Here is a 26370-nt window from a genome sequence, read left to right as displayed (position 1 = left end):
CAGTATCTGTCACAGCTTGTAGCACATAGTAGGTGCTCAGATCAGCTTTGTGAAATGAAGTGAGAAGTCAGGGCACCTCGGTTCATTCACCAGATTTTTTGAGACTGAGTCTTGCTCTGTTGCCCAGGTTGGAGTGCAGTGATGCGATCTGGGTTCACTGCAAGCTCCGCCTCCTGGGTTCACGCCATTCTCCTGCCTCAGCCTCCTGAGTAGCTGGGACTACAGGCATCCGCCACCATGCCTGGTTAATTTTTTTTTTTTGGTATTTTTAGTAGAGATGGGTTTTCACGGTGTTAGCCAGGATGGTCTCGATCTCTTGACCTCATGATCGACCTGTCTTGGCCTCCCAAAGTGCTGGGATTACAGGCTTGATCCACCATGACTGGCCCATTTGCCAGATATTTACTGAGCACCCACCCTGTGCCAGCCACTGTGCTAGAATCAAGGAAGACAGCAGTTGTAGAAAAGGGGAGGAAAATCCTTATCTTCTCAGAGCTTACTTTCTGCTGGAAGATAAGGAATAGGCAAGGAGATGGATGAATATATGCTGTGGGACCAAGCCTTTGCTCCACCCTCACCTTACTGGATGACCTGGGGTATGTCACCCCATCTCAGTGAGCCACAGTTTTCCATTTCTGTCAAATAAGGAAGTAGGGCAAGACGGTCTCCTTAGAATTCAAGACATTCCCAGGGGGTCTGCAAGGCTTTGTCAAACATTGAATTGTCTTCCAATATCAATGCTTTAAGCATACTGAGGACCCTGTTTGCTGCTTGGACTTAATTAAGCCCAGGGTTGTGTGGGCAGGAAACTCAATGTGCATGTTTCAGGAAAAGCATTGGATCCAGTGATTGCCAAGCCCCACCTCAGCTCAGATCAGCTAATCGGGGACCCCATGCTTCTGCATTATCTTTTTTTGGTTTGTAAATGGTCACATCCTAGGTGCTTCAATATTGAGTTCCAGTTGAATCAGCCCTTCCAAGGTCACTGCCCAGGGTATGGGGCATCCCTAGCCCTGGGCTGTGAACCCCTGTCTATCCTTGTTACTCTCACCAGAACCTAAGGCTCAATGGAAGATAAATGGCAGGGGTCAGAAATGTGGGGGTTTGCGTGTGGGGAAACCCAGGGGCTCCAGCATCACTTGGAGGATGAGAAATCAATGGAGATACATGGGGGTCTTTGTCTGGGCTGGTGCAGGAGCACGTCTGTTTTTCACAGGCAGCCCTCATTCCTGCACAGCCGTGATCCTCATTCCTTAGCTGGGTATCCCAATGTTAGAAAGAAAAGATCACCAAAGAGCTGGGCATCAGGGTTCTGGGTCAGGCTGGACTTGCCTCCAATCTCAGCCCTACTGTGGGGAGCAGTGACACCCTCATATGCTGCTGGTGGGACAACCGATTTACAAAGACAAGTTTGGCAGTTTCTTGTGTAACTCACCCTTATCGTGTGACCCAGCAACTCCACTCCTAGGGATCTACCCAAGAGAAATGAAAACATATTCTCACACAAAAACTTACACACAAATTTTCATAACAATATTATTCATAATACTCAAGACTGGAAACAACCCAAATGTGCACCAACTGAAGAAAGGATATGTAGACGTTTGCGGTCCATCCAAGCAGCAGAACTTGATTTGTCAACAGACAGGGATGAAGCCACAATGGACATTACAACATGGATGAACCTCAGCATCATTACATTATGTGAAAGAAGCCAACCACAAAAGGCCGCACAGTATATGATTTCACTTAGAGGGAATGTGCAGAAAAAGGCACATCTGTAGAGTCAGAAAGCAGATTGGTGGTTGCCTAGTGCTGGGGATGGGAATGGAAGAGAAATGTTTTTAGAGTAATAGAAATGTTCTAAAACTGGCTTGTGATGATGGTTGCCCAAATCTGTAGATTTACTGATCTAACTGTACATTTATCGCAGTAAATTTTATGGTGTTTAAATTATACCTCAGTAAAGCTACTGAAATATGCAAAATAAAACCAAAACCTCACCCCTTGATTCTTCCTAGCTGTGCAGGCTGGGACAATCAACTCCAGTCCCCTGAGCCTCAGTTCATTCATGTGTAAGATGAGGATGTAGTAATCGAACCTCACAATGAGCATGCCAGGATTCATATAATAGAAAATACATGGAAAGACCTTTGCTGGGAACCCAGCACCTGCACCAGGCCCTCACTTATGTGGACTGCTGGTGTCATTTCCATGGAACTAAAGAGACTGTAGCCACAGATCTCCTCCTTGCTGAACGCTGGTGGGGGCTGGTGGGGGCTTTGTTCACTGAGCATTTCCAGTGCTCGGCATTCACTGTGCACTGTAAACATTCTCTGAGATCATGGATAAGTGAACAAAACAGAGCCCCTCTACAGGTGTCCAGCACCCTTTGGGGAATCAGAGGAGAAAACAGGTGTTTGCAACCCTGCATGATGGGCACATGGGGCTGTAGGAGCCCAGGGAGAAACAAACTGGCTAAAATGGGCATGTGAGGGGCTCCTCAGAGGTGGCTACACTTGTGTCCTTGCATGAACCCTGCTGAGCCCGATTCTAGAACAGATCAGGACAGGAAGGGCTTTCAAAGAGTTTCTGTTTCAATATTCTTTTCAGTGCTGAGGAAATAGGCTGAGAAAGGGGTAGGAACTGGCTCAAGTTCTGTGGTGGAAGTGGGATTGGAATGCTGTCTGGCCTTGAAACCTGTTAGTATGAATCCTCCCAGAAGCAGGCACCACGTTAGGATGACATCAGCAGAGATTTACTGGGGATGCACCTATGCAGGTTATGGGAGGAGGCAGGAGTGGTCAGGGAGAGCCTTCAGACTGCCATGTGAGAAGGGAGAGCGGTAAGGAAGGAAGGTAGGGCAGGAGGAGTCCGAGACACAGCGCAGCTCTAGGAAGATTTGACCAGATCAGTTGGGAGTCTCTGGTGGACTGTTGACTGTTAGAGGATTCCCTTGTCCTCCAGGAACAGGTGGCACTAGTACCCTGACATGCTCGATTCTGGCTGGGAGCAGCCTGTAGGAAGTGTGGCCTCGGTGCCCAGGCTGGAGTGCAGTGGTGCGATCACAGCTTACCGCAGCCTTGACCTCCTGGGCTCAATTGATCCTTCCACCTCAGCATCCCAGCTTTATTGAAATATAATTCTCATGCCATAAAAGTCACTCATTTAAAGCCTAAAATTCAACGATTTTTATTATGTACACAGAGTTGTGCAACCATCACTACATTAGATTTGGAAAATGTTCATCACCTCTAAAAAGGAACCCCATACCCTGTAACCATCACTCCCAAATTCCCCCAGTTCCCCACTCAACCCTACGCAACCACTAATCTACTTTCTATCTCCAAATTAGTCTATTCTGGACATTTCACATAAATAGAATCACACATGATTTTTTGTGACTGGCTTTTTTCACTTAGCATGTTTTCAAAGTTCATCATGTTCTAAGATATATCAGTACTTCACTCCTTTTTATTATTGAATAATAGTCCCCTGTAGCAATACGTCTCATGTTGTTTATCCATCCATCAGTTGATGAGCATTTGAGTTGTTTCCAATTTTGGGCTGTTACATATAATGCTAAGATGAACATTCAACTGCAAGTTTTTGTGTAAATGTTTTCCTTCCTCTTTGAAGCAGCTTTGCTGGGTGATGTGGTAACTCTTATGTTTAGCAATTTGTGGTACTACCAAACTGTTTTCTAAATGGTAAGGATCATTGTACAGTCCCATCAACAATGAATGAGCTTCCCTTCTATTCCTATGTTAGGTGGATTTTCTTTTTAATCATGAAGGGATGTGAATTTTGTCAAACGCTTTTTTCAGTGACTATTGAAATAATCATGTGGTTTTCTTTCCTCTTTTGTTCACGTATTACATTAATTTTTGTGCATCAAATCAATCTTGCATTACTGGGATAAATCCCACTTGTACATGGTATGTAATCCTTTACATATGTTGATGGATTTGGTCTGGAAGTATTTCCTCAGGATCTCTGTGTCTATAATCATAAGAGATGATCTGTAGTCTTCTTTATGTCTGTCTGGATTTGGTATCAGGGTAATACTGGACTTATAGGATGAGTTGGGAAGTGTTTCTGACAGGCGTAAATTTTTAAATGTATTTCAGGATAGGTAAAGCCTCAGAGTGGGGGAAGGGAATCAGAAAGTAAACCTAGGTGAACAGACAGTGAACACTATGAAAGCGCAAGAGTCAGAGAAATGCGCCATACATAAATTTTTTACATTTTTTTCTACCAAAGGATATGAGATATCACTGAACTCACTACAATATAAGCATGTTTAAAGAAGCAGTTATTTTTAAAGGTTGTGGTTTTGTTAGTAATCTCCATTCCATAAGCATGATACTCCAGATGCATCTGAAATCCAGCATACTCAAAACTTATCATTTTTCCCACAAACCTCCTGCTTTCCTGTAGTCCTCATCTTGGTGAAGAAATGCCTCATGCCATCACTCAAAATGATCTGTCAATCATTTTGGATTTTCCCCCAACCCCATGACACCTAGAAATGACCAATTCTAGACAATATGACTTTTTTTTTTGAGACAGAGTCTTGCTTTGTCGCCCAGACTGGAGTGCAGTGGCCAGATCTCAACTCACTGCAAGCTCCGCCTCCCGGGTTTACGCCATTCTCCTGCCTCAGCCTCCCGAGTAGCTGGGACTACAGGCGCCCGCCACCTCGCCCGGCTAGTTTTTTGTTGTATTTTTAGTAGAGACGGGGTTTCACCGTGTTAGCCAGGATGGTCTCGATCTCCTGACCTCGTGATCCGCCCGTCTTGGCCTACCAAAGTGCTGGGATTACAGGCTTGAGCCACCGCATTGTTTTTTGTTTGTTTTTGAGACGGAGTCTCGCTTTGTCACCCAGGCTGGAGTGCAGTAGCGCGATCTCGGCTCACTGCAACCTCTGTGTCCCAGGTTCAAGCGATTCTCCTGCCTCAGCCTCCTGAGTAGCTGGGACTACAGGCATGCACCACATGTCCAGCTAATTTTTGTATGTTTAGTACACACAGGGTTTCACCATATTGGCCAGACTGGTCTCTAACTCCTGACCTTGTGATCTGCCCGCCTTGGCCTCCCAAAGGGCTGGGATTACAGGCATGAGCCACTGTGCCACGCCTCTTAATATTGTTTAAATCTGTCACCCATGCCATCTACACTGATTAGGACTTAATTTATGGCTTCATTAGCTCTCAGCTGAGCAATTTTCATGGCCTAGTTTTGATCCTCTATTCTTGCCTTTCACTCAACCCATCTGTCCATGATGCCAATTTTTTTCTTTCAACTTTGAAAAAAGTTTATGAAAACTAGATTAGGGTATCATATTTTTACATTATTTAGCAATGATGTTTAAGCAACGGCAGAAGTCACACAAAGTTCTAGAATAATTTTATGTTTGATTTTAGAATGCATTGCCATGAAACCTCAACAATGAAGGAACTAAATGAGGGAAATGAACTAAGTTAGTCTAAACATGAAAATTTTCCTTTTTGGATAGATTTCATGTTTTAAGCAGTAGAACTGAGCAGAAATTAGAGAGTTCCTATATGCCCCCCACTCCCACAGCCGCCTTCTATCACAACCCGCACCAGAGTAGTACATTTGTTACACCTGATGAACCCCACAGTGACACATCATTTTCATACAAAAATTGAAGTTTGTAATTTACATTAGGGTTCACTCTTGATGGATTTGAACTAATGCGTAATGACGTGTATCCACCATTACAGTACCACACAGAATACATACGCTATGCTACGATCCCTCTGTGCTTTGCCTATTCATTCCTCTCTCCCCTCAGATCCTGGCAAACACTACACTTTTTACCATCTCCATAGTTTTACCTTTTCCAGAACATAATTCAGAATTTTATAGTATACAGCCTTTTCAGACTGGCTTCCTTCACATAGTAACACACATTTTTAAGGTTCCTCCATGTCTTTTCATGGGTTGATAGCTCTTTTCTTTTTGGTGCTGAATAACAGTCCATTGTCTGGGTATACTACAGAGTTTATTTACACATTCATCTACTGAAGGACATCTTAGCTGCTTCCAAGATTTGGAAATTATGAAAAAAGCTTCCATACACATCTGTATGCAGGTTTTTGTGTGAACATGTTTTCAACTCACTTGGGCAAATTCCAAGGAGCATAATTGCTGGATCATACAGTAAGAATATGTAAGAAGTTGCCAAACAATCTTCCAAAGTACCATGTTGTATTCCCACCAGCGGTGAATGAGAGTTCCTGTTGTTCCCCATCTTCACCAGCTTTGGTGTTGTCAGTGTTTTGGATTTCAGCCACTGTAACCGTCATGTAACAGTACGTCACTGTTGTTTTAATTTGCATTTCCCTAATGACACATAGTGTGGAGCACAGTTATCTTTTGAAAACGTAGAGCTGATCATGTTATTTCTTGCTTCAAGGTCGTATAATGACTTCTCCCTTTCTACAGAATAAAACTCAGACTCCTTAGAAATGCTCCCAAGATTATGCATCTCACATTCCTGCCCCATTTTACTTATCTACGTACCTCATCTCATCTTGCAACATCTCTGGTACTTCTATCCTCTAATCACCTGCACCTGCAGCTTCAGAACACATCAGCTTCTATGTTGTTGCTCCTGCTCTGCTCTACTTACCATCATGTGCACACGTGGTTACCTGACAAACACCTAATCATCTTTCAACATTCAGCTCCAATATCAACCATTCCACAAAGCTTTTATACCTATCCCCTTTACACTACTACCTACATCATATACTGCACCCATAACAATTTCTTTATTTTATTTATTTTATTATCATTTGTTTTGAGACGGAGTCTTCCTCTGTCTCCCAGGCTGGAGTGCAGTGGCACGATCTCGGCTCACTGCAAGCTCCGCCTCCCGGGTTCACGCCATTCTCCTGCCTCAGCCTCCCAAGTAGCTGGGACTACAGGCGCCTGCCACCACGCATGGCTAATTTTTTATATTTTTAGTAGAGACAGGGTTTCACCGTGTTAGCCAGGATAGTATCGATTTCCTGACCTCATGAGCCACCCTCCTCGGTCTCCCAAAGTGCTGGGATTATAGGCGTGAGCTACTGCGCCTGGCCCATAACAATTTCATTTTTTCCTAAACTGAAGGGAGCACATCTGATCTCTATCACCTAGCACAGTGTTTTGCACATGTTGGTACTCATTAAAGCTTTGTTCAAGGAAAGAACAGATATTTTACTCTTTCAATTGATCCTCAGAGCAAACCTGTGCTATAGGTAAGGTATTATCCAAGTTTTAGACATTAATAAATATTTGGTTATCCTCTGTGTTAGTCAGTTTGTGTTGCTATAAAGGAATACCTGAGACTGGGCAATTTATGAATAAAAGAGGTTTATTTTGGCTGATGGTTCTGTAGACTGTACAAGGAGTATAATGCTAGTATCTGCTTCCAGTGAGTGCCTCAGTAAGCTTACAATCATGGCAGGAGGAGAGGAGCCAGCATGTTACATGGTGAGAGAACAAGAGAGAGAGAGAAGGAGGTGCCAGGTTTTTTGTTTGTTTGTTTGTTTTTGAGACAGAGTCTTGCTCTGTTGCCCAGGCTGGAGTGCAATGGCGCAATCTCAGCTCACTGCAACCTCAGCCTCCTGGGTTCAAGTAATTCTCTTGCCTCCGCCTCCTGAGTAGTTGGGACTACAGATGCGTGCTACCACACCTGGCAAATTTTTGTATTTTCAGTAGAGACGGGGTTTCAAGATGTTGGCCAGGATGGTCTCCATCTCCTGACCTCGTAATCTGCCACTCTCGGGCTCTGAAAGTGCTGAGATTACAGGCATGAGCCACCATAGCCGGCCCCCAGGTTCTCAGAAACCAGATCTCACGTGAACTCAGAGTGAGAACTCATTCATTACCACAAGGACAGCACCAAGACATTCATAAGGATCCACACCCATGATCCAAACACTTCCCACTAGGCCCACCTCCAACACTGGGGGTCACATTTCAACATGAGATTTGGAGGGGAGAAAACACCCAAGCCATGTCATGCTCCAAAAGTTTGTTTAGAGGGGTGTTGGCTTCTCACAAGAATCCCATTCTGATTCACTCCAAATGAAGTCCACCAATGTTTATCCAACTCATAACATACAGGCACATACAGGAATCTGCTATGAGTTGTGATAACACTAATAGGAAAGACAATTAATTTGGGAATCTGAATTGCATTGTACAGACTCCTAGTGATCCTAAAAGGGAGGGCATTACAGAAAGGAAAGTTGTTTCTTGTAGCACAGCTCTTTTGAGTGTCGTTGCACCATATTTCAAAACGATGAGGAATAGAGTAATACAAGGTGCCAGGCTAGTAATACTGCCCGTGATAGTGGTAAAGGGTCATTGCTATTAAATAAAAGCTAAATTAAAAAACAGCATTGCTTATATATGACTTTGTATGGAACTAACCTTAACCCTCTTTCTTTCACTCAAAGAAATGCTTTTATAATTTTGGATAACATGAATTCTTAAAAACATACTTATGCTATATCAAATAAGTGTGTACTATAGAGTTGCCAGTGTGTGTATCCCCGAAGCCAAGAGTACTTCTGCCTACATAGTTGCAGCTCTAGCAACAGAAGTCAGGTGTCAGGACTGCAAAATGAACATGACAGAAATAAAGACATGAGTGACAATGCCTGCCCAAGGAATTCAGAGTGTTTCCTTCACCACAGTGTTCTTCCATAGTGTGACCCTGAAAATAACAGGCTGGGGGAGAGTAGAAGGTAACAAACAGATTTGGAAGTTCTTCATCTATAATGAGAATGAATAATGTAACTATAAGCCAGAAGAAAAAGGACAACTCTGAACAGCATTAATTGTGCTGGAACTTCCACTGTAAGTCTGGGTCATTCAATGGGGTAATTTCCAATATCCCAAAAGAACCAAGGTTGATAACCCAAAGCGAAAATGTTTCCCTCTAGAAGATAGTTATGCTTCTCCTCAGGAGTAGAAATCACTGTAGCAGAGGACAAAATGAGGCCATGAAATCTGGTTAAGCCAGACTGGATGCCTAGAGGGTAGCTGAGGAGCAAATGGAAGCTGCAGCAGGCCAAAGACCCAGCCAGTACTAAAAGCTGGGTCCATGAATGGCTTCTTGAAACGGTGTGTGGTCATGCTTAGCTGAGTATACTGTGGGACTCATGATGTTGGAAAATGAGGGGGCAATGAAGACTTCAAGATGGGATGGAAAATGATGCAACAACAGCTAAAAGAAAGAAAAAAAAGAAAGAAAATAGAAGGGGAAGATGAAATGAAAAAAACAGAAAGAAGCTGGCCAAGGTGGCTCATGCCCGTAATCCCAGCAATTCAGGAGGCCAAGGTGGGAGAATCACTTGAGGCAAGAAGGTTGAGACCAACCTGGGCAACACAGCGAGACCCTTGTCTCTACAAAAACCTCTTTAAAAAAATTAGCTGGGTATGATGGCACACACCTGTAGTCCCAGCTATTCAGAAGGCTAAGGTGGGAGGATCACTGGAGCCCTGGAGTTCGAAGGTGCAGCAAGCTATGATTGTGCCACCACACCCCAGCCTGGGCAGCACAACCAGACCCTGTCTCAAAAAAAAAAAAAGGGGGGGTGGGGAGCAGGTAGAGAAAAAAGTATTTCCAGAATTTTTTACAATTAAAAAATATATCTAGCTATTAAGAGTAATGACACCAAAAAGATTTCTGAATCAATTCCCAAAGCATTTCTCTCATCTCTTCTGAAAAAGTCCTAAAAACACAACTCCAAAGATGAAATGGAAGTTAACGGTAAACAAGGCAATAGTGCTGAATATGTAGTTTCAGTAACTCAGAATTTGCTCCATCCTCTGCTCTAAAAAAGCTTAGCTACAGAAGAGCAGTTACCTTTGAAACATTTTCCCAAACATGATGATATCTAGAATGTGAAGCTGCCATGAAAAATGTTGACATAGGCCGGGTGCAATGGCTCATGCCTGTAATCCCAGCACTTTGGGAGGCCGAGGTGGGCAGATCATGAGGTCAGGAGATCGAGACCATCCTGGCTAACACGGTGAAAACCCGTCTCTACTAAAAATACAAAAAATTAGCAGGGCGAGGTGGCAGGTGCCTGTAGTCCCAGCTACTTGGGAGGCTGAGGCAGGAGAATGGCGTGAACCCAGGAGGCGGAGGTTGTAGTGAGCCGAGATTACACCACTGCACTCTGGCCTGGGTGACAGAGCGAGACTCTATCTCCCAAAAAAAAAAAAAAAATGTTGACACAGATCTTAATTTACTGATATGTGAAAACATCCCTAAAGTTCTAAAGGCGAGCTACAGAATCACATCAACCATCTAATATGTCTGTAGCCTAAACGCTAGTCGGCAGTTGATCTGCAAGCAGGATTAGGAAGTATTTCATTCAGAGCCAGCATCTCCTCGCACCATGCAGGTACCTACACACTTGAGGCCACTGAGTTCACCTGCGCAGCCCTTGCTCCTCCAAGACCAACCAAGGCTCCCCACACCCACGGGCCTGAATCTGGAGGACAGCAGTCTGCCTGACAACAGTGACTCAAAGATCTCAACCTAAGGACAGAAGCAAGATTCATAAAATGAATAGGGGAAAGGAGTGGGTAACTAGCAAGTGCCCTCATCTGTCATCAAGTCACTCACAGCAGACTTGGTCAAATGGTTGACCTGTGGGAGCTGTAGAAAATCTTTGACTCTGGGTATGAGTAATTCCCCTTCCGATCTTATAGTGTCCAAGGAAGAAGTTAGTAGCTCCAGGATCACTGAGACCAACCTGAGTGGCCTACAAGATTGTGCTGTGGCGACAGGCTGCATACTCAGCAGCAAGAAGACAGAGCACCAAAAAACACAGACTAGAATGGGGTCAGCCATCCAGGTGGCTGGTGGCTACTGCCTTTGTTGATGCAGATAAAGAACATTTTCATTCCTGCAGAGTTCTATGGGGCAGTGCTGCTCTAGAGGCTGACCTTTCCATCCTCAGCACTTCCCCCTGCTATTACCTAGGTTCACTCTGCTGCTTCCACAAGGCAAGGATGGAAAAGGATGCCTTAGAGCAGCGGTCAGCAAACTGTTTACATAAAGGGACAGATAGAAAACATCTGAGGCTCTGTGAGCCATCCAGTCTGTTACAATTACTCAACTCTTACACTGGAGGTGGGGTGAGAGCAGCAATAGACAGTAAGTAAATAAATGAATGTGGTTGTGTTCCAATAAAATTTTATTAACAAAATATGACAGTGGGGGGCCACAGTTTGCCAAACCCTGCCTTGGAGGACATGCAGAGGCACCTTCAGAATTCAGTGAAAACCCGCTCCCATATTGCTAAGACTCATGAAGTATAATCTCTCACTTTCTTTCTCTTTCACCTGGCCAGGCCCTAAGTTAGGGTTCCCATCCACAAGACAAAGACTCCTGGTCACGTGGCATTTGCTATCTCTGAGATTCCCTGACTACCCATGAAAGCCACAAAGAGATTGCTTCTTTTACACATCCTTCTGAAGCATATTATGGCCCCAGCAAGGCTAACTAAATCAAACTATGCTTTAAAAACAAAACCAACCACTGTGAAATACTTATTTTTGTTCTGTAGTATTAAGCATGATTAAACCAGTGCAGAAAAATACTAAGTACATTGGGTAAAAGATGAGCTAGCTGTTCTAGTATCTGCTTTTTGTAACCCAGTTAAGACCATAAGCATATACATCATCAACACTAACTCAACAATGTAGCTGCAGGATAACATGTGGATACCCTGTATGCTCTACTGGCCTCCAAAGGCATTCAGGGGATCATCAAAGATGTTGGACACCTCGTGTTCCGATCTTGGTTCAGGTGTGGCCTGTGCAGATCGACTTTTTGGTTTGGTTGTCTTAGCCTGGATACCAGAGGAGAAGATGTCATCTTTAGAAAGAAAAAACAAAAACAGTTGCTGAAGAGGGGTGGGGAAAGGTACTTTTAAAACACATGCAAGCAAACCACCAAAGACCCAGCTGTGGTAACAGTATGGAGTACCCCAAAACACTGATCTAGAACTCAAGCCTCTTAGATTCTGGTCCTGTGTTTGTTACTCATTAAGTTTTATGATCACACACAGGTTTCTCTTGGAGCACAATTTCTTCAGCAACAAAAGTGTCTGTATGTGCATGTGCAGGACAGACAAAAGGGAAGGGTAACTTGATCTCCAAACCAGACCACGCCCCTACCATTGGGGACAATGGACTTATTTAGACATTCTTTTTACACAGGGTTTTAAAAGAGCAATAAAAATATGCAAAGGGAAATCCAACATAGGACCCACCTGTTTTCCTTCAGAATAAATGCACTGATTTGAGGCATCTCGATGTAAGACCGTAAGCCTCTGTCACTGCATTTGTTTAATGTTTCACTGACTCAAAAGCTTGTCTTACCTAATTATGGTACATACCCAGTAATGTTACTGCTAGGGTTTTATCCAACCATGATTTTAGCATGTATACATAAAGTTAGGTGTACACAAATGGTAAAGACCACAGCATTATTTGTAATAAAGAAAACAGAAACAATCAGGATCTCAGTCAACAGGCTAATGGCTAAATACAAAGAAATCGTGCACACCACTGAACACAAGGAAGGAGATCTCTATGTACTGACATGAAAAGACATTAAGTGGCTAAAAGAGCAGAAACACATTCTTACTTTTCAGAAATATATTCTTACTTTTAAAAATATATTCTTATATATATGTATAAATATATTCTTTTTTAAAAGGTGGTTATATATTGATGTGTACACAAACATGTATTAATATCACTGTGTCTGAACGGATACACACCAAACTGTTACTATTACCTCCAGGGGTTATTCACTTCGTACATTTTCTGAATTGCATGAATCTATTACAATAAACATGTATGACTTTTCTGTATTTAAAATAATGAATGAGTTATCTTCTGCCCTCCATGTGCTTGCTCGAGGCACAGAGCCAGTGTGACTCTCCAGCACCAGCTGTCTCCCAGTTAGCCTCAAGGCCTAGATTGATTGTGGGTGTAGGAAATGTGTATGTGGCCTCAGCCCACATGCTCTCTACCAACGCAGGATTGATCAGAAGTCCAATATTTAGGGTTCTCGCACATTTGCCTTGTCTACCAACAAAGCAGAAGTTGTGCCACATAAAGAAGACGATCTTGTTCCCAAACACCAAAGACCTCAGTGAGATGCAATGCCTGAGGTAGAGCCTACCCCTAGGTCTAGTCTTGCTCTCTTCTCGCACAGAACCATGGACACTCCCTCTCCATCTGGAGCTCTGACTCAACCAACCACATCACACCCAAGGCAGTCCCCTCAGCCTACTTTAGCACGTGAGGTCATTTCTGATCAAACCTCCTTTCATAACATCAGGTTGTGCCACAGACGATTGATGAGGTGCACTGAGATCAAAGTTAAATTATACTTAAATGTCAAACTCTGGGTGCCTTCAAATTCTTTGATGACTAACATAGGAAAGAGTTACTTCACTAAAATAATTAGTCCATCTCTTACCTATCTTCAGCCTAACTCAGGATTACACTGAAGTGAACCTGGTGGGGTGCATTTTCCAGAAAAGGGCCAAGAAAAGGTGGCAGGAAAAATACCAAGTGACGGAAAGTTAAGGATTCTCTAGGTCAGACATAGAAAACTAAACTTACCCATATCATCATCAAATATAGACTTGGTTTCCACTTTCTTTTTGGACTTTTCTTTTGGTTTTACAGTTAAGTCAGCAAAGATATCAATGTTATCATCAAATAAATTGGATTCCAATGTTTTCTCCTTCTCTCTGGTTTTCTGAGAGGGTTTAATTGCTTCCGTAGCAAATATATCATCCTTGTTAAGCCAAAAATACATACAATGTTAAATCAATTTTTCTTTTTAAACTCAAACATGTCAACAAGCTATGGAAATGCAAATGGCCAGGGTGTTGTGGAACAGCCTTGAGACTGCCCCCTCTGCCTGGGATGCACTAACCCAGATCTCTGCACAGCTTGGCCCACCCATCTCACCCCGGCTCAAACACCGGCATTGCAGTGACACCTTCTCTACCAGTCCTGCCTAAAGGAGCACCTCCTACCCCTACCAACCACTCTGCCCCAGGTTATTTTCTTCATGACACTTAGTACTATTTGAAAACATCTTAATTTTCCATTGCCCTGTTTGTATTTGATTATCTTCCCAGAGAGCTCTGAGGAGCCTAGCACTTCTCTGAGTTCACCTCATACCTGCAGGCCCCAGGTGCTCAATAAACATCTGCTGAGCAAATGCCACTGAAAGTCTTATTGCCTGCACTAAACTGTCAGTTCCAGCCAGGGCCAATGTCCCCAGAACCACAGGTTAAACTCTCAAGCTGGACCGGTGGAGCTATATGCATGTCACCAAGTGGCATGCCCAGGAAGCTGATTATAATATTCTATAAAAATTAAAAAACTGTAAAAACTAGAGAAACCAAGACCTGCATCAACGATTGTGGCCAGCCAAGAAATACATTCTACATGAAACAAAACAAAAAACCACTTCTGAAACAATGTTAGACTTATTAATAAGAGCTTAATTATAATTACTAAGCAGATGGCTATGGGGTATGCATGCAACAAGCTAAACATAATCTATGGCTCAAATAAGCCAATCAGATACCCTCCTTAACTTAGACACAAAAACGTTTTAAGTCCTATTACCTCAAAAATATCTTGTGTTGTTGATATGATATCCTGCTGACTACTGGATTTTGTCTCATTTTTCTTGACTTTCTGATCTGTAAAGAGGTCATCCTCATCTTCCAGCAGAGGAAAGGGATTTGTTTTCTTTGCTGGTTTTGGTTTCGCAGACTGAAAGAGATCATCATCACTGCTGGCCTCGCCTAGAGCAGGAAACATGGGGCTTTTTGCTTTACTACCCACTGGCAGGTTGGCAGAATTCTCAGCTATCTTTGCCTTGGGTTTTGTTCTCTCCATGGACTGAGATCCAGTGCCCGTGGAAAAGATGTCCCCAGAATCAAAAAGGTCAGTCTCCCCTCTGGAATGACCCAGAGACTTTGCAAAGGGGCTTCTGTCCACTCCAGGCACAGGAACACCTTCCCAAGGTGCAGCGGCAGCTGCCAGGGCCTCCTCAGTGCTGTTTTCTCCACTGGCTGCTCTGAGCTGTGGCCGATGGCCATTTGCGGAAATGGCACCATCAGCCCACTGTGCAATGGGTCCTCTGGGGACACTCATGTCCTCAGCCTCGCTGGACTCCTGGGCAGCCAGCCGCCTAGCTGCACGGGTCTGTGGTCTACGCTTCCCTCTCATCTTGACACGGCTCTGCAATGGCAAAAAAACACACATTGATCTAATGATAAAATAAAGTGTTCAAAGCTACCATGGCAAAGAATCAGTGACTCAAAATACTGTAAGGTTATCTGGTTTACTTCAATGAAGATATTATCGAAGAACACAGAAGAGGTTATTTCTTAATGATTTCCAAGGAAGGTGTTTAATAGCTCCTAGTACTCCAAGACTAAGTCATTCTTAATCCTTTAGAGTTCTCCATTTTTTAATATTTTCAGGGCAGTTTCAGTTCAGTTTCATACAAAAAGCTTCATCTGTTGCTGGAAACCTGGAAAGTAGGCATGTTGGCTCTCTGTGTCTCACAACCCCTCCCTTGGCCCCTACTCTGCCTTCAATAGAAACGTGGGTATCTTTCAAAACAAGAAAGAATTGGGGAATTCTGGTACTAACCTTTGTTAGGGGGCTAGTCTAAATTCTGGCTCCAGGAGCAGGGAGAAATACAAGACAATAAAGACAGGTAATCTAAGGTGCTGTTTTCTTCAAGTCAATAAACATTAAATTCAAATGTTAAGTATTCCACATAAGAAATACAGTTTAGAAATCAGAACTTTTAATATAATCTCAAAACACAAATCACTTAGTAGTAATGATGCAGTGTTTATGATATTTTCCAAAATATGCAATCAAGTAGAATTTTGAGAAGCTACAATCTACTTTGGGCAAAGTATGATTGTGTTGCCAACTTCAGGGGAATGTCACAATTTTAGTTGCCAATTTAAACCTAATAAAAAAAAAAGCCAATGAAAACTGTCATAAAAGGAAGGCTGCTTTGTTTTGCACAATGAAACAGGTTTGGAAACATTTGAAATAAATCTATTCGCCAGGGTTAGGTCATTCTGTGTCCTGTCGCTTACTTGGAGATCAATTAAGGCTTTCCAGAGAAGGGAGACTGGAGAGAAACAAGAAACCCAACTAAAATGAAAGGAAAACTTCAAAGGGTTCACAGTTCATTGAGGCGATCCCATGAAACAGTGTCGCTGCTGTGGGAACTTGTGCGGGGAGTGCAGGGCACAGTGACAGAAGTGGGGATGTGGAAGCACAGCTGTGGATGGAGAGGAGCATTCCTGGTGAGGAGGCAGCAGAAGCCTTGGGAAGCAGCAGAACAGACCATGTGTGTTCAGGGAGTGGCACCTGGTATGCCTGGAGTCAAGCTGGAAAGTGTGCAGTGATTGGTGAGGAAGCTGCACACATGGGCTGGCACTGATTGTAAAGGGGTTTCATACCAAACCTAGGAGCCTAAATGCTCTCCTCGGAGCAGTGAGGAAGTGCCAGCAGGAAGGGCATGATCTGCTCTGTGGTTAGAAGACTCCCAGGTGGCAGTGCTGGAAACCTGCAGGTGTCAGACACCAGCCAAAGTGGTGAGACACTACTGTGGCTACTGAGCAGAATGCAAATGTATCAAATACAGGCCATGGAAAAGCAGGTGTAGGATGAGAGGGGGAGGGGAGAATGGAGGGAGCAGCTGAAGGAAGGATGAGGCACCCCATTCAAAAGGAGAGTCAAAGACTGCTGTGTATGCAACTGATAAACTAGAAAGAAGTAGACGCAAATTCCGGTTAAAAGAAGAGAGCAAGGAAGCAAAGATGGTTTCATCACCTTGTTTGCACTGTGTAAGGTGTCTGCCTGAGCTGGAAGATCAAAACTCACACCGGCCTCCCCACTCCTGGGAAGAACAGGCACACTTTCCAGACCGTGGCTCCTTCTGTGTTCAGATGAAGGAAAAGCCAATTCTGGCAAAACAGGCTTTACTTCAGAGATCTGGGGAGCCGCTGTGGGCAGCAAGGCCGCTGGGTTGATCGCTAAATTTGCCTAAAGAAGAAAAATGAAACTCTGTATTTGTTCTTCAACACAGCAGTCTATTATCTTTACTCTGACACATGACGAGACTCCGTGCACATAATGTATAATACGAGAGGAGAAGAGAAACGTAGGAAAATCGCCTCATCTAGTCTCAGAATTAAAACAGAGGGTCTTACACCTATGCCCACCACTGGGCTCAAAGAATAGATGTTAAAGACGCAGCACACAAGAGACAACTAGGTGCGGGGGAGGGGAGGCGGGGGAAGAGATGAGAAGATGCTTGGCAGCAGCTGACAAAAGTAGGAAACCCAAAAAAGTTTATAGATGCCACAGGGCAGGCAATGAAGATTCCAGTGTTTTAATTACTTGTATTTTCCCGATCCGAGTGGATGGTTCTTTGGTTTTAAATGGAGCGAGACCTGATGATTCCTGTGTGAAATTACATCCAGTTAAAAATCCATTGGGGAAACAGAAAGACAAGTGTTTCTTATGCCTGTAGATAAATCTGTGATGGAGCAGAACTGTCACTTTCTGTAGCTCTTTAATGGGAAAGGCATTCAAATCTCTCCTGGGGTCTGTTGTTTCGCTAGTACTACTTCATGTATGCCTCCTCCTCTGTCACATAAGTGGAAAACTTTCAGATCAGATATGGAGTCAAGGAACACAAGATGAGTAAGATTCCCAAGAATCACAGCTTATCAGAGCACCTAAAACTGACCAGCAGGCAAAATTACCATGTTGGTTATCAAATAGAAATTTCAAGGAGCACACAGAAATTCACCCATAGCCTAATGCACTGGTTCTAAAAGCAAAAGAGCTGAGCCCCAGGAAGGGTCAATGGTGATGTGCTGGTCCGAGGGCCTCAGGTTTACAGCTCAGGACACTAAGGCTTCACTGAGACACCCTGGGACACCTGCACATGGAACTGGCACTTGCTCTCCAGTCCTGGTCTGTTCCCAGGAGGAGCTCCACAGCGTTCTGAGAAGACTGCTGCAGAGTAGGGCCCAACAGCAATGACCTCGGAAGAGGCAACACTGACAGCAGCCAAGAAATCAGATGTAATTTATATTTATTTCTATTTTAATTCCATTCCAAGGAAATCGGGGGGGTGGGGGGAATAAATGCTTTAGTGGGAAGAAGATTCTTCATCCTACCTGAACTCTACTTTAGAGTCAAATCTGGCATGGCATCAAAAAACACTAACTATTAAAATATAGATTTGTGACACTCTGAAGTGTGGAGCGAGGAGAGGGGAGATGACTCGTGGGGAGTGTAGTGAAGACAAAGCGGTAACCCTAGTTGCTATTTCCTCCTTAATGCAGACAAGTCTGAATAACTGTGGGTCTGCATGATGGAATTTCTCTGTACTGCGATGCAAACATTTTCTTTAAGAAAATCCTTAAAGAGCATTTCTAACCTGAGGTGTTTCCGGCTTCCATAGGCCTTTTTCTTTACTACCTTGAATGGATTCAGGATGTTTCTGGTTTTTGAAAGAGTCAACAGAGTGGTCTTTTTTCACTACTCTCTTTTTCTCTTGTACCTTCAAAAGAAAAAAAATACCAAAATCCATCAAATATCTTAGAAAATGTAAGGAAAAATCATAATGCAAAAAACAATCCTGGCTTCTGAGTCTTAAAAATACTTTCTCAAATGAGGGCTGAACCAACTCAAACGTAGCATTTCAGAAATAGCATTCTGAAGACTGCGGCTGTCACAGGAGTTCTCTCTATGATAAAAAGAAAACAGAGTACTTACAAAAACCTATTGGGGCTGGGGGAGAAAATTACATAGGAAGGCTAAAACTCAGACTGAAAGCTTTGCACCTGAAAGGCATGAATATTTAGTCACCCCAGTGTATGCAATGGTCTTTCAATCAACCATTTAAACATCACACAGATGTATAGTACAGTCAGAGAGCCTGGATTGTTAATGTTTTAATGTTAGTATAGGGAACCTAAGATGGGGAACAACAGAAACTGAGCATTGCATCCTCCACACACGTCCCCCTCCACATGTTATTTGCCATTCATTTAGTAGGAAGCACCACGACTATCCTAGGATTTTCCTTAATCACCTAACTGGACGTTAGTTTCCTTTCCTGGAATCTTTCCCATACAACCTGGTATTGAGAACAAAAGGCTGGTACCAAAGGCTGGGACTTGGCAGAGCTGAAAAGATCATCATCTTCATCATCCCCGAACAGGCTCCCAACACTTGGCTCTAACAGCTAGAAAAAACAAGACTCAAGTTCAATATCCAAAAGCAAAACAATTTACAAAGAGAACTAGGTGAGCTGCTGAGACGGTACCCGATACAATAACAAAGCCATAATGTGGGGAACCATTTGGAACTGACTTTGGGTTTTTTGGTGCCAGCGAAAAGGTCAACATCTGGGTCATTGTCCTTTTGGAGCTTGTGGCTGAAAAGGAGTTCTTCATCCTGGAAGACACCTGTGCTCTTGGGGCGAGTATCAGGATCGCGACCCTGGGAATAGGAAGGAAGGTCACATGTGATTAGAGCTGTAAGAACTTATCTCAAGGAAGTTACACATGTAAAGATGGACACAAGATGCAAAGATGTCCTCTGCAGCTGTATTATATTAGCAAAAGGCTGGCCACAGCCTAAAAGCCACTCAGTAGGGGCATGAAACATTAACAAAATGGAATACTATGGTGCTTCCAAAAATAGCAGAAAATATATTTATAAATACAAAATTATATATATATACACAAAGCAATCCGTTAGTTCCATAATGAGAAACATTTTGACGATAAGAAACACAACTGAATGAATTCTCTCCATCTCATTCCCAAAGGGAAGAAGAGACAGCAGCTGACTCATGCACAAACTACACAGAGTGGTCAAGTATGTATCCCTCACCTGTAAGCACTGCAGACCAAAGACCTGGTACAGGTGCAACCGCAAGCCTTCCCATGCCCATCCATCTCTTCTGCCCTACTTTCAGACTCCAAGTGAGTCCCTTTTTGTTTACTACATATCTAACATTTAAAAGTTACCATCAACATTATTAGTTTGATAATATAATGCTCTAGACCTGACATTCTTTATCCCTATTTCTTTAGTATCACAGCCACAGATTAAAACTTAACAAAAAGGCCAGGTGTGGTAGCTCATGCCTGTAATCCCAGTACTTTGGGAGGCCGAGGTGGGCGGATTACCAGAGGCCAGGAGTTCGAGACCAGCCTGGCCAGTGTGGTGAAACCCCACCTCTATTAAAAATACAAAGATTAGCCAGGCATGGTGGCGCGTGCCTGTAGTCCCAGCTACTCGGGAGGCTGAGACAGGAGAATCCTTGAACCTGGGAGGCGGAGGCTGCAGTGAGCCAAGATCACGCCATTGCACTACAGCCTGGGCAACACAGTAGGACTCCATCTCAAAAAAACAAACCAAAAAAACCCAACTAACCAAAAACTTACTTCTAACAAAATAAATCACATTAGCAATTATTATTGTCATATATAAAAATGAGTTTAACACAGCAAGTAAGGTTAAACGTTTCACAACCATGGACAAACATTACAAAACCATACACAGTAAGAGACTGAGAGAATATATATCGAATTAATCATATTCACTGTGTGCAGCTCTCATTTATAAATAGGCTTATAGTATTGGAATAACAAAAAAATTCACAAAACATTTTTTGTAGAAATAAACATAGACTATTTCTTCGGTTAGATCTATAAAAAGGATTGGCAATCTATGACCTGCCAACCTCGTTTGCATAACATCACCAATGAGATTAAATTCATCTAACATAAAATTTACCCATTTACAGTATACAATGTAATGATTTTTTGGTATATTCAGATTTGTGTAACCACTACCACAATCCAAGTTTAGAACATTCTCATCACCTCCAAAAGAAACCCCAAACCATTAGCAGTAATTATCCATTCCTGCTCACTGCCACTCCCAGCCCCCAGCACCTACTAATCTACTTTCTGTCTCCATCGATATGCCTATTCTGGACATTTCATATAAATGGAATCACATAATATGTGGTCCTTCATGACTGGTTTATTTTATTTAGAAAGTTTTCAAGGTTCATCCATGTGGCAGCATGTATCAGCACTTTGCCTTTTTTATTACCAAATAATATTCCATTGTATGGATATACTATATTATGTTTAGCCACTGTTTCCATCTTAAGGCTATTATGAATAACACTGCTGGGAACAATCACATTCAAGTTTTGTGTGAACATATGTTTTTATTTCTCTTGGGTATGTACCCAGGAATAAAATTCCTGGATTGTGTGGTAGCTCTATGTTAAAAGAATTTGAAGAACAGCAAACTGTTTTCCAAAGTGGTTGTACTGTTCCACATTTGCAGCAGTAAGGAGAATTTCCATTTCTCCATATTCTTACCAACACTCGTTACTTCCCTTTTTTGTTTATTACGGTCCTCTTCTCGGGTATGAAGTGGTATGTCATTGTGGTTTTGGCTTCCCTGACACTGAGCATCCTTCCATATGCTTTTTGGCCATTTGTCTATCTTCTTTAGTAAAATCTCTATTCAGGTGTCTGTCCTATCTATTTTTTTTCAGGCTAGAGTACAGTGGTGTGATCACAGCCCACTGCAGCCTTGAATTCCTGGGCTCCAAGGACTCTTCTGCCTCAACTTCCCAAGGAGATAGAACTATAGGAGCACACAAACAGGCCTGGCTAATTTTTAAAATTTTTTGTAGAGACAGGATCTCACTATGTTGCCCAGGCTGGTCTTGAACTCCCAGCCTAAAGCCATCCTCCCGCCCTGGTCTCCCAAAGTGCTGGGATTACAGACATGAGCCACAATGCCTGGCCTATCCCTTCTGCCCTATCCCTTCTTTCATCTGGGCTATTTGTCTTTTTATTTTTATTTTTTTTTTGAGACGGAGTCTCGCTCTTTCGCCCAGGCTGGAGTGCAGTGGCTGGATCTCAGCTCACTGCAAGCCCCGCCTCCCAGGTTTACGCCATTCTCCTGCCTCAGCCTCCCGTGTAGCTGGGACTATAGGCGCCTGCCACCTTGCCCAGCTAGTTTTTTTTTTTTTTGTATTTTTTAGTAGAGACAGGGTTTCACCATGTTAGCCAGGATGGTCTCGATCTCCTGACCTTGTGATCCACCCGTCTTGGCCTCCCAAAGTGCTGGGATTACAGGCTTGAGCCACCGTGCCCGGCCTATTTGTCTTTTTAATATTGACTTATAAGTCTTTTACATATTCTGGATCTAAGTCCTTTATCAAATACATGATTTGCAAATCTTTTCTCCCATTTTGTGGGTGGTCGTTTGACTTTCCGGATGGTGCCCTTTGAAGCACAATGTTTTTCATTTAAATAAAGTCCAAGGTAGCTATTTTTGTCACTTGTGCTTTTGGTGTCTTATCTAAGAAGGCTTTGCCTAATCCAAGGTCATGATAATTTGTTCCCATACTCTCTAGATTCTCAGAGTTGTACAGTTTTAGTTCTTACATTTGGATCTTACATTGGATCTGAGTTTATTTATTAATGGGTCCAACTTCATTCCTTTGCATGTAGATAATCAGCCTCCTGGCACATCTGCTGAAGACTATTCTCTCCCCACTGAAATATCTTGGCACCTTGAGCAACTGACTGCAAATGTGAGGGTTTATTTCTAGACTCTCAATTCTACTTCACGGATCTACACATTTTAACCTTATGCCAATACCACCCTGTCTTAAAGTAAGTTTCGAAATCAGGAAGTGTGAGTCTTCTAACTTTGTTCTCCCAAGACTGTTGGCTATTCTTGGTCTCTTACACTTCCATAAAAATTCTAGGATCAGCTTGTCCATTTCTGCAAAAAGCAAGCTGGAATTTTGATAGAGATTACAATAAATCAATCTGGGAAGGAAGTATTGCCATGTTACCAATATTAAGGTTTCTGGTCCATAAACATGAGATGTCTTTCCATCTATTTTAGGTTTTTAATTTCTTTCAATGTTTTGTAGATTTTAGTTTACAAGTCTTGTACTTCTTTTGTTAAATCTACTCCTAAGTATTTTACCCTTCTTGGTATTACTATAAAAGAAACTGATTTCTTAATTTCATTCATAAGCTAGTAATTGCTCATGAAAGTTACTACTAGTAAGCCAGGTGTGGTGGCTCATGCCTGTAATCCCAGCACTTCGGGAGGCTGAGGCAGGTGGATCACCTGAGGTCAGGAGTTCGAGATCGGCCTGGCCAACATGGTGAAACCTCATCTCTACTAAAAATACAAAAATTAGCTGGACATGGTGGTGGGTGCCTATAACCCCAGCTACTCGGGAGGCTGAGGCAGAAGAATCACTTGAACCCAGGAGGCAAAGGTTGCAGTGAGCCGAGATTGTGACATTGCAATCCAGCCTGGGGGACAAGAGTGAAACTCTGTCATAAAAAAAAAAAAAAAAAAAGAAAGTCACTAGTAGTAACTTTCATAAGCTAGTAACTGTTCATTACTAGTTTACAGAACAAATGATTTTCACATATTGATCTTACTACATCCTTCAATCTTTTTTTTTTTTTTTTTTTGAGGCAGGAGTCTCGCTCTGTTGCCCGGACTGGAGTGCAGTGGCCGGATCTCAGCTCACTGCAAGCTCCGCCTCCTGGGTTTACGCCATTCTCCTGCCTCAGCCTCCCTAGCAGCTGGGACTACAGGCGCCCGCCACCTCGCCCGGCTAGTTTTTGTATTTTTAGTAGAGACAGGGTTTCACCGTGTTAGCCAGGATGGTCTCGATCTCCTGACCTCATGATCCGCCCGTCTCGGCCTCCCAAAGTGCTGGGATTACAGGCTTGAGCCACCGCGCCCGGCCACATCCTTCAATCTTAATGAATATAATTATTTCCAATGGATGTTTTTGTAGATTCCTTAAGACTTTCTATATAAAAGATCATGCCATCTGCAAATAGTTTGCTTCACTTCACTTTTTCCTTTCCAATCTGAATGCCTTTTATTTCATTTTCTCACCTACATGCCCTGCTTAGAGTCCCCAGTACAAGGTTGATTAGAATTACCAAGGGTGGACATCACTGTGTTGTTCATGATCTTAGGGTTGAAACACATGCAGTCTTTCACCATTAAGTATGATGTCAGCTGTGGGATTTCGTAGATGTCCTTTATCAAGTCCATTAAGCTCCTTCCTATGCCTAACTAATTGAGTGCTTTATCATGAAAAGGTCTGGATTTTATTAAATGCTTTTTCTGCATCTGTTGAGATGATCATGTGCCTTTAATTCCGTATTTTATTGATACAGTGTATTATATCAATTGATTTTAGATGTTCAACCAACCTTGCATTCCAGGAATAAATCTCACTTCTCATATTGTGCAATCCTTTTTATATTTTGCTAAACTGGGTTTAGTAGTATTTTTTGTTGAAGATTTTGGCCTCTACATTCATAAAGGATATCTGTAGTTTTCTGGTGATGTCTCTGTCTAGTTTTAATATCACAGTCATACTTAACCTTACAGAATGACCATCACCTGTTTTTTTTTTTGAGATGGAGTCTCATTATGTCACTAGGCTGGAGTGCAGTGGCGCGATCTTGGCTCACTACAACCTCCAACTTCCTGGTTCAAGCAATTCTCCTGCCTCAGCTTCCCGAGTAGCTGGGATTACAGGCACGTGTCACCATGCCAAACTATTTTCTGTGTTTTTAGTAGAAACAGGATGGTCTCGATCTCTTGACCTTGTCATCCGCCCGCCTCAGCCTCCTAAAGTGCTGGGATTACAGATATGAGCCACCATGCCCGGCTGACCATCACCTATTTTTATTAATAAAACTTATTGGAACACAGGCATGCCCATCCATCTTCATGCTTCCTAGGGCCGTTTTCATGCTGCCAGTGGCAGAGCTAGGCAGTTATGAAAGAGCCTAAATAGCCTGCAAAAGCTAAAATAGTCATTATATGGTCCTTTATAGAAAAAGTTTGCTGATACCTAATCAGTATGAAAGGTTCATCTACAACACTTTTTCTTAAACTGAATGTTAGAAATACTTAACTGTACAGCTCCAGCCTAACTTCCCTTTCCTGTTGCTTACATCCCACAACTGGCCAAGGGGCAAAGCTTTGCTAGAAGGAACAAGGTCTGTAAATCCCAGAAGAGGTGGGTGAAATTCTAATCCCCTATCCTAACACTGCTACCTGAGGTAAGAGTTCCTGATTAAGATTCCCAAATATCTAAATTACTGCAGAGAATCATTAACACGCTACACTGAAGGTTAAGATTCCTTCAGAAACTCAAATGACAGAACGACAACCATGAGATGAGAGTCTTTTATCTCATCTAGAGACTTGAACTGCTATTGCTTTTTGCTTACCTTTCCTACTTCTTTCTGTGGAGCCTGGATAGTGTTTTGATCTTCCATTTTATCCTCTTCCTCATCAAACAAGCTAAGAACAGTTTTGGTTCTAGCCTTGGTTCCTTTGTCCAACGGGGATGATGAAGAAAATAAATCAGAATGCTTGACTACTTCCTGAGCAGATCTAGTCAAAAGTCCTTCCTGAAAAGGAAAATAATAGGGGGGAAAAATAAGTAACACCTGGAAATATAAATCCTATCATGGAGCATGACAAGCTCCTCATTAATTCAGTAATTGCCACATTTGTATGACTCAGGGCACAGTGAATCACATCTGCTCCCAACTCTTGATTGGCTGCTCCAAGAGACGGTCTTGTACAATCATCCATAGCCAAAGATAATTTTTCCAAGCAGTTTAAAACCATGGGTCCCTCCCTCCTACCCAGTGATAGGACAGCTATGATCCTGATGCACACTGGTTGATCATGAACTAGGAAGAACTTCTAAGTGACAAAGACAACACAGGTGCGAATCATTGGGAGTGGACCATGAATTCGCAGCATTTAACTAATACATAAGTCCCAAGGGGAAATCTAATTGGGAAAATCCGACCTTCAAATTGTAGAAGGCTTACACTGTACAGACAATTGAAGAAGAATCTCTCAAATAATTCTAAAATGCAGCATTTATTCATTCAACAAGTAGCACATTTCAGGTAAGATACCATTGATTATAAGGTATATCCTGATTTCAGAGTACTCAAACTATTAAAAAAATGCTTCTTTAAATAAATACATAATTTATAACATAGTGCCTACTGTGTGCAAGGTAATATGCCAAGTACTACAGATACAATGGTGAGCAAAACAAACCGGGCCTAGTCCGCAAGGGGCTTACACTCAGTGAGGGAGAGGGCA

At 42.7% G+C, this 26370-nt stretch overlaps 1 protein-coding gene across 3 annotated transcripts in view; it reads right to left on the bottom strand.

The window, feature by feature from the left end:
- Nucleotides 1–11214: 11214 nt before the first annotated feature.
- The window catches only part of LOC104662618 (WASH complex subunit 2A), a 66896-nt gene continuing 51740 nt past the window's right edge, over nucleotides 11215–26370 (bottom strand). For all 3 annotated transcript variants that reach the window (XM_030940437.1, XM_030940438.1, XM_030940439.1), the window contains 9 exons: nucleotides 25473–25655; nucleotides 19510–19638; nucleotides 19301–19381; nucleotides 18572–18694; nucleotides 17521–17583; nucleotides 16951–17163; nucleotides 14707–15327; nucleotides 13684–13861; nucleotides 11215–11920 (listed from right to left, as the gene is read on the bottom strand). In XM_030940437.1, the coding sequence (XP_030796297.1) occupies nucleotides 11781–11920; nucleotides 13684–13861; nucleotides 14707–15327; nucleotides 16951–17163; nucleotides 17521–17583; nucleotides 18572–18694; nucleotides 19301–19381; nucleotides 19510–19638; nucleotides 25473–25655 (1731 nt within the window). In that variant the 3' untranslated portion in view covers nucleotides 11215–11780. The remainder of the gene's footprint in view (nucleotides 11921–13683; nucleotides 13862–14706; nucleotides 15328–16950; nucleotides 17164–17520; nucleotides 17584–18571; nucleotides 18695–19300; nucleotides 19382–19509; nucleotides 19639–25472; nucleotides 25656–26370) is intronic.

Source organism: Rhinopithecus roxellana, chromosome 11 (assembly GCF_007565055.1).
Source record: "Rhinopithecus roxellana isolate Shanxi Qingling chromosome 11, ASM756505v1, whole genome shotgun sequence".
NCBI lineage: Eukaryota > Metazoa > Chordata > Mammalia > Primates > Cercopithecidae > Rhinopithecus > Rhinopithecus roxellana.
The sequence above is the reverse complement of the archived record's forward strand: the minus strand, read 5'-3'. Positions and strand labels throughout refer to the sequence as shown.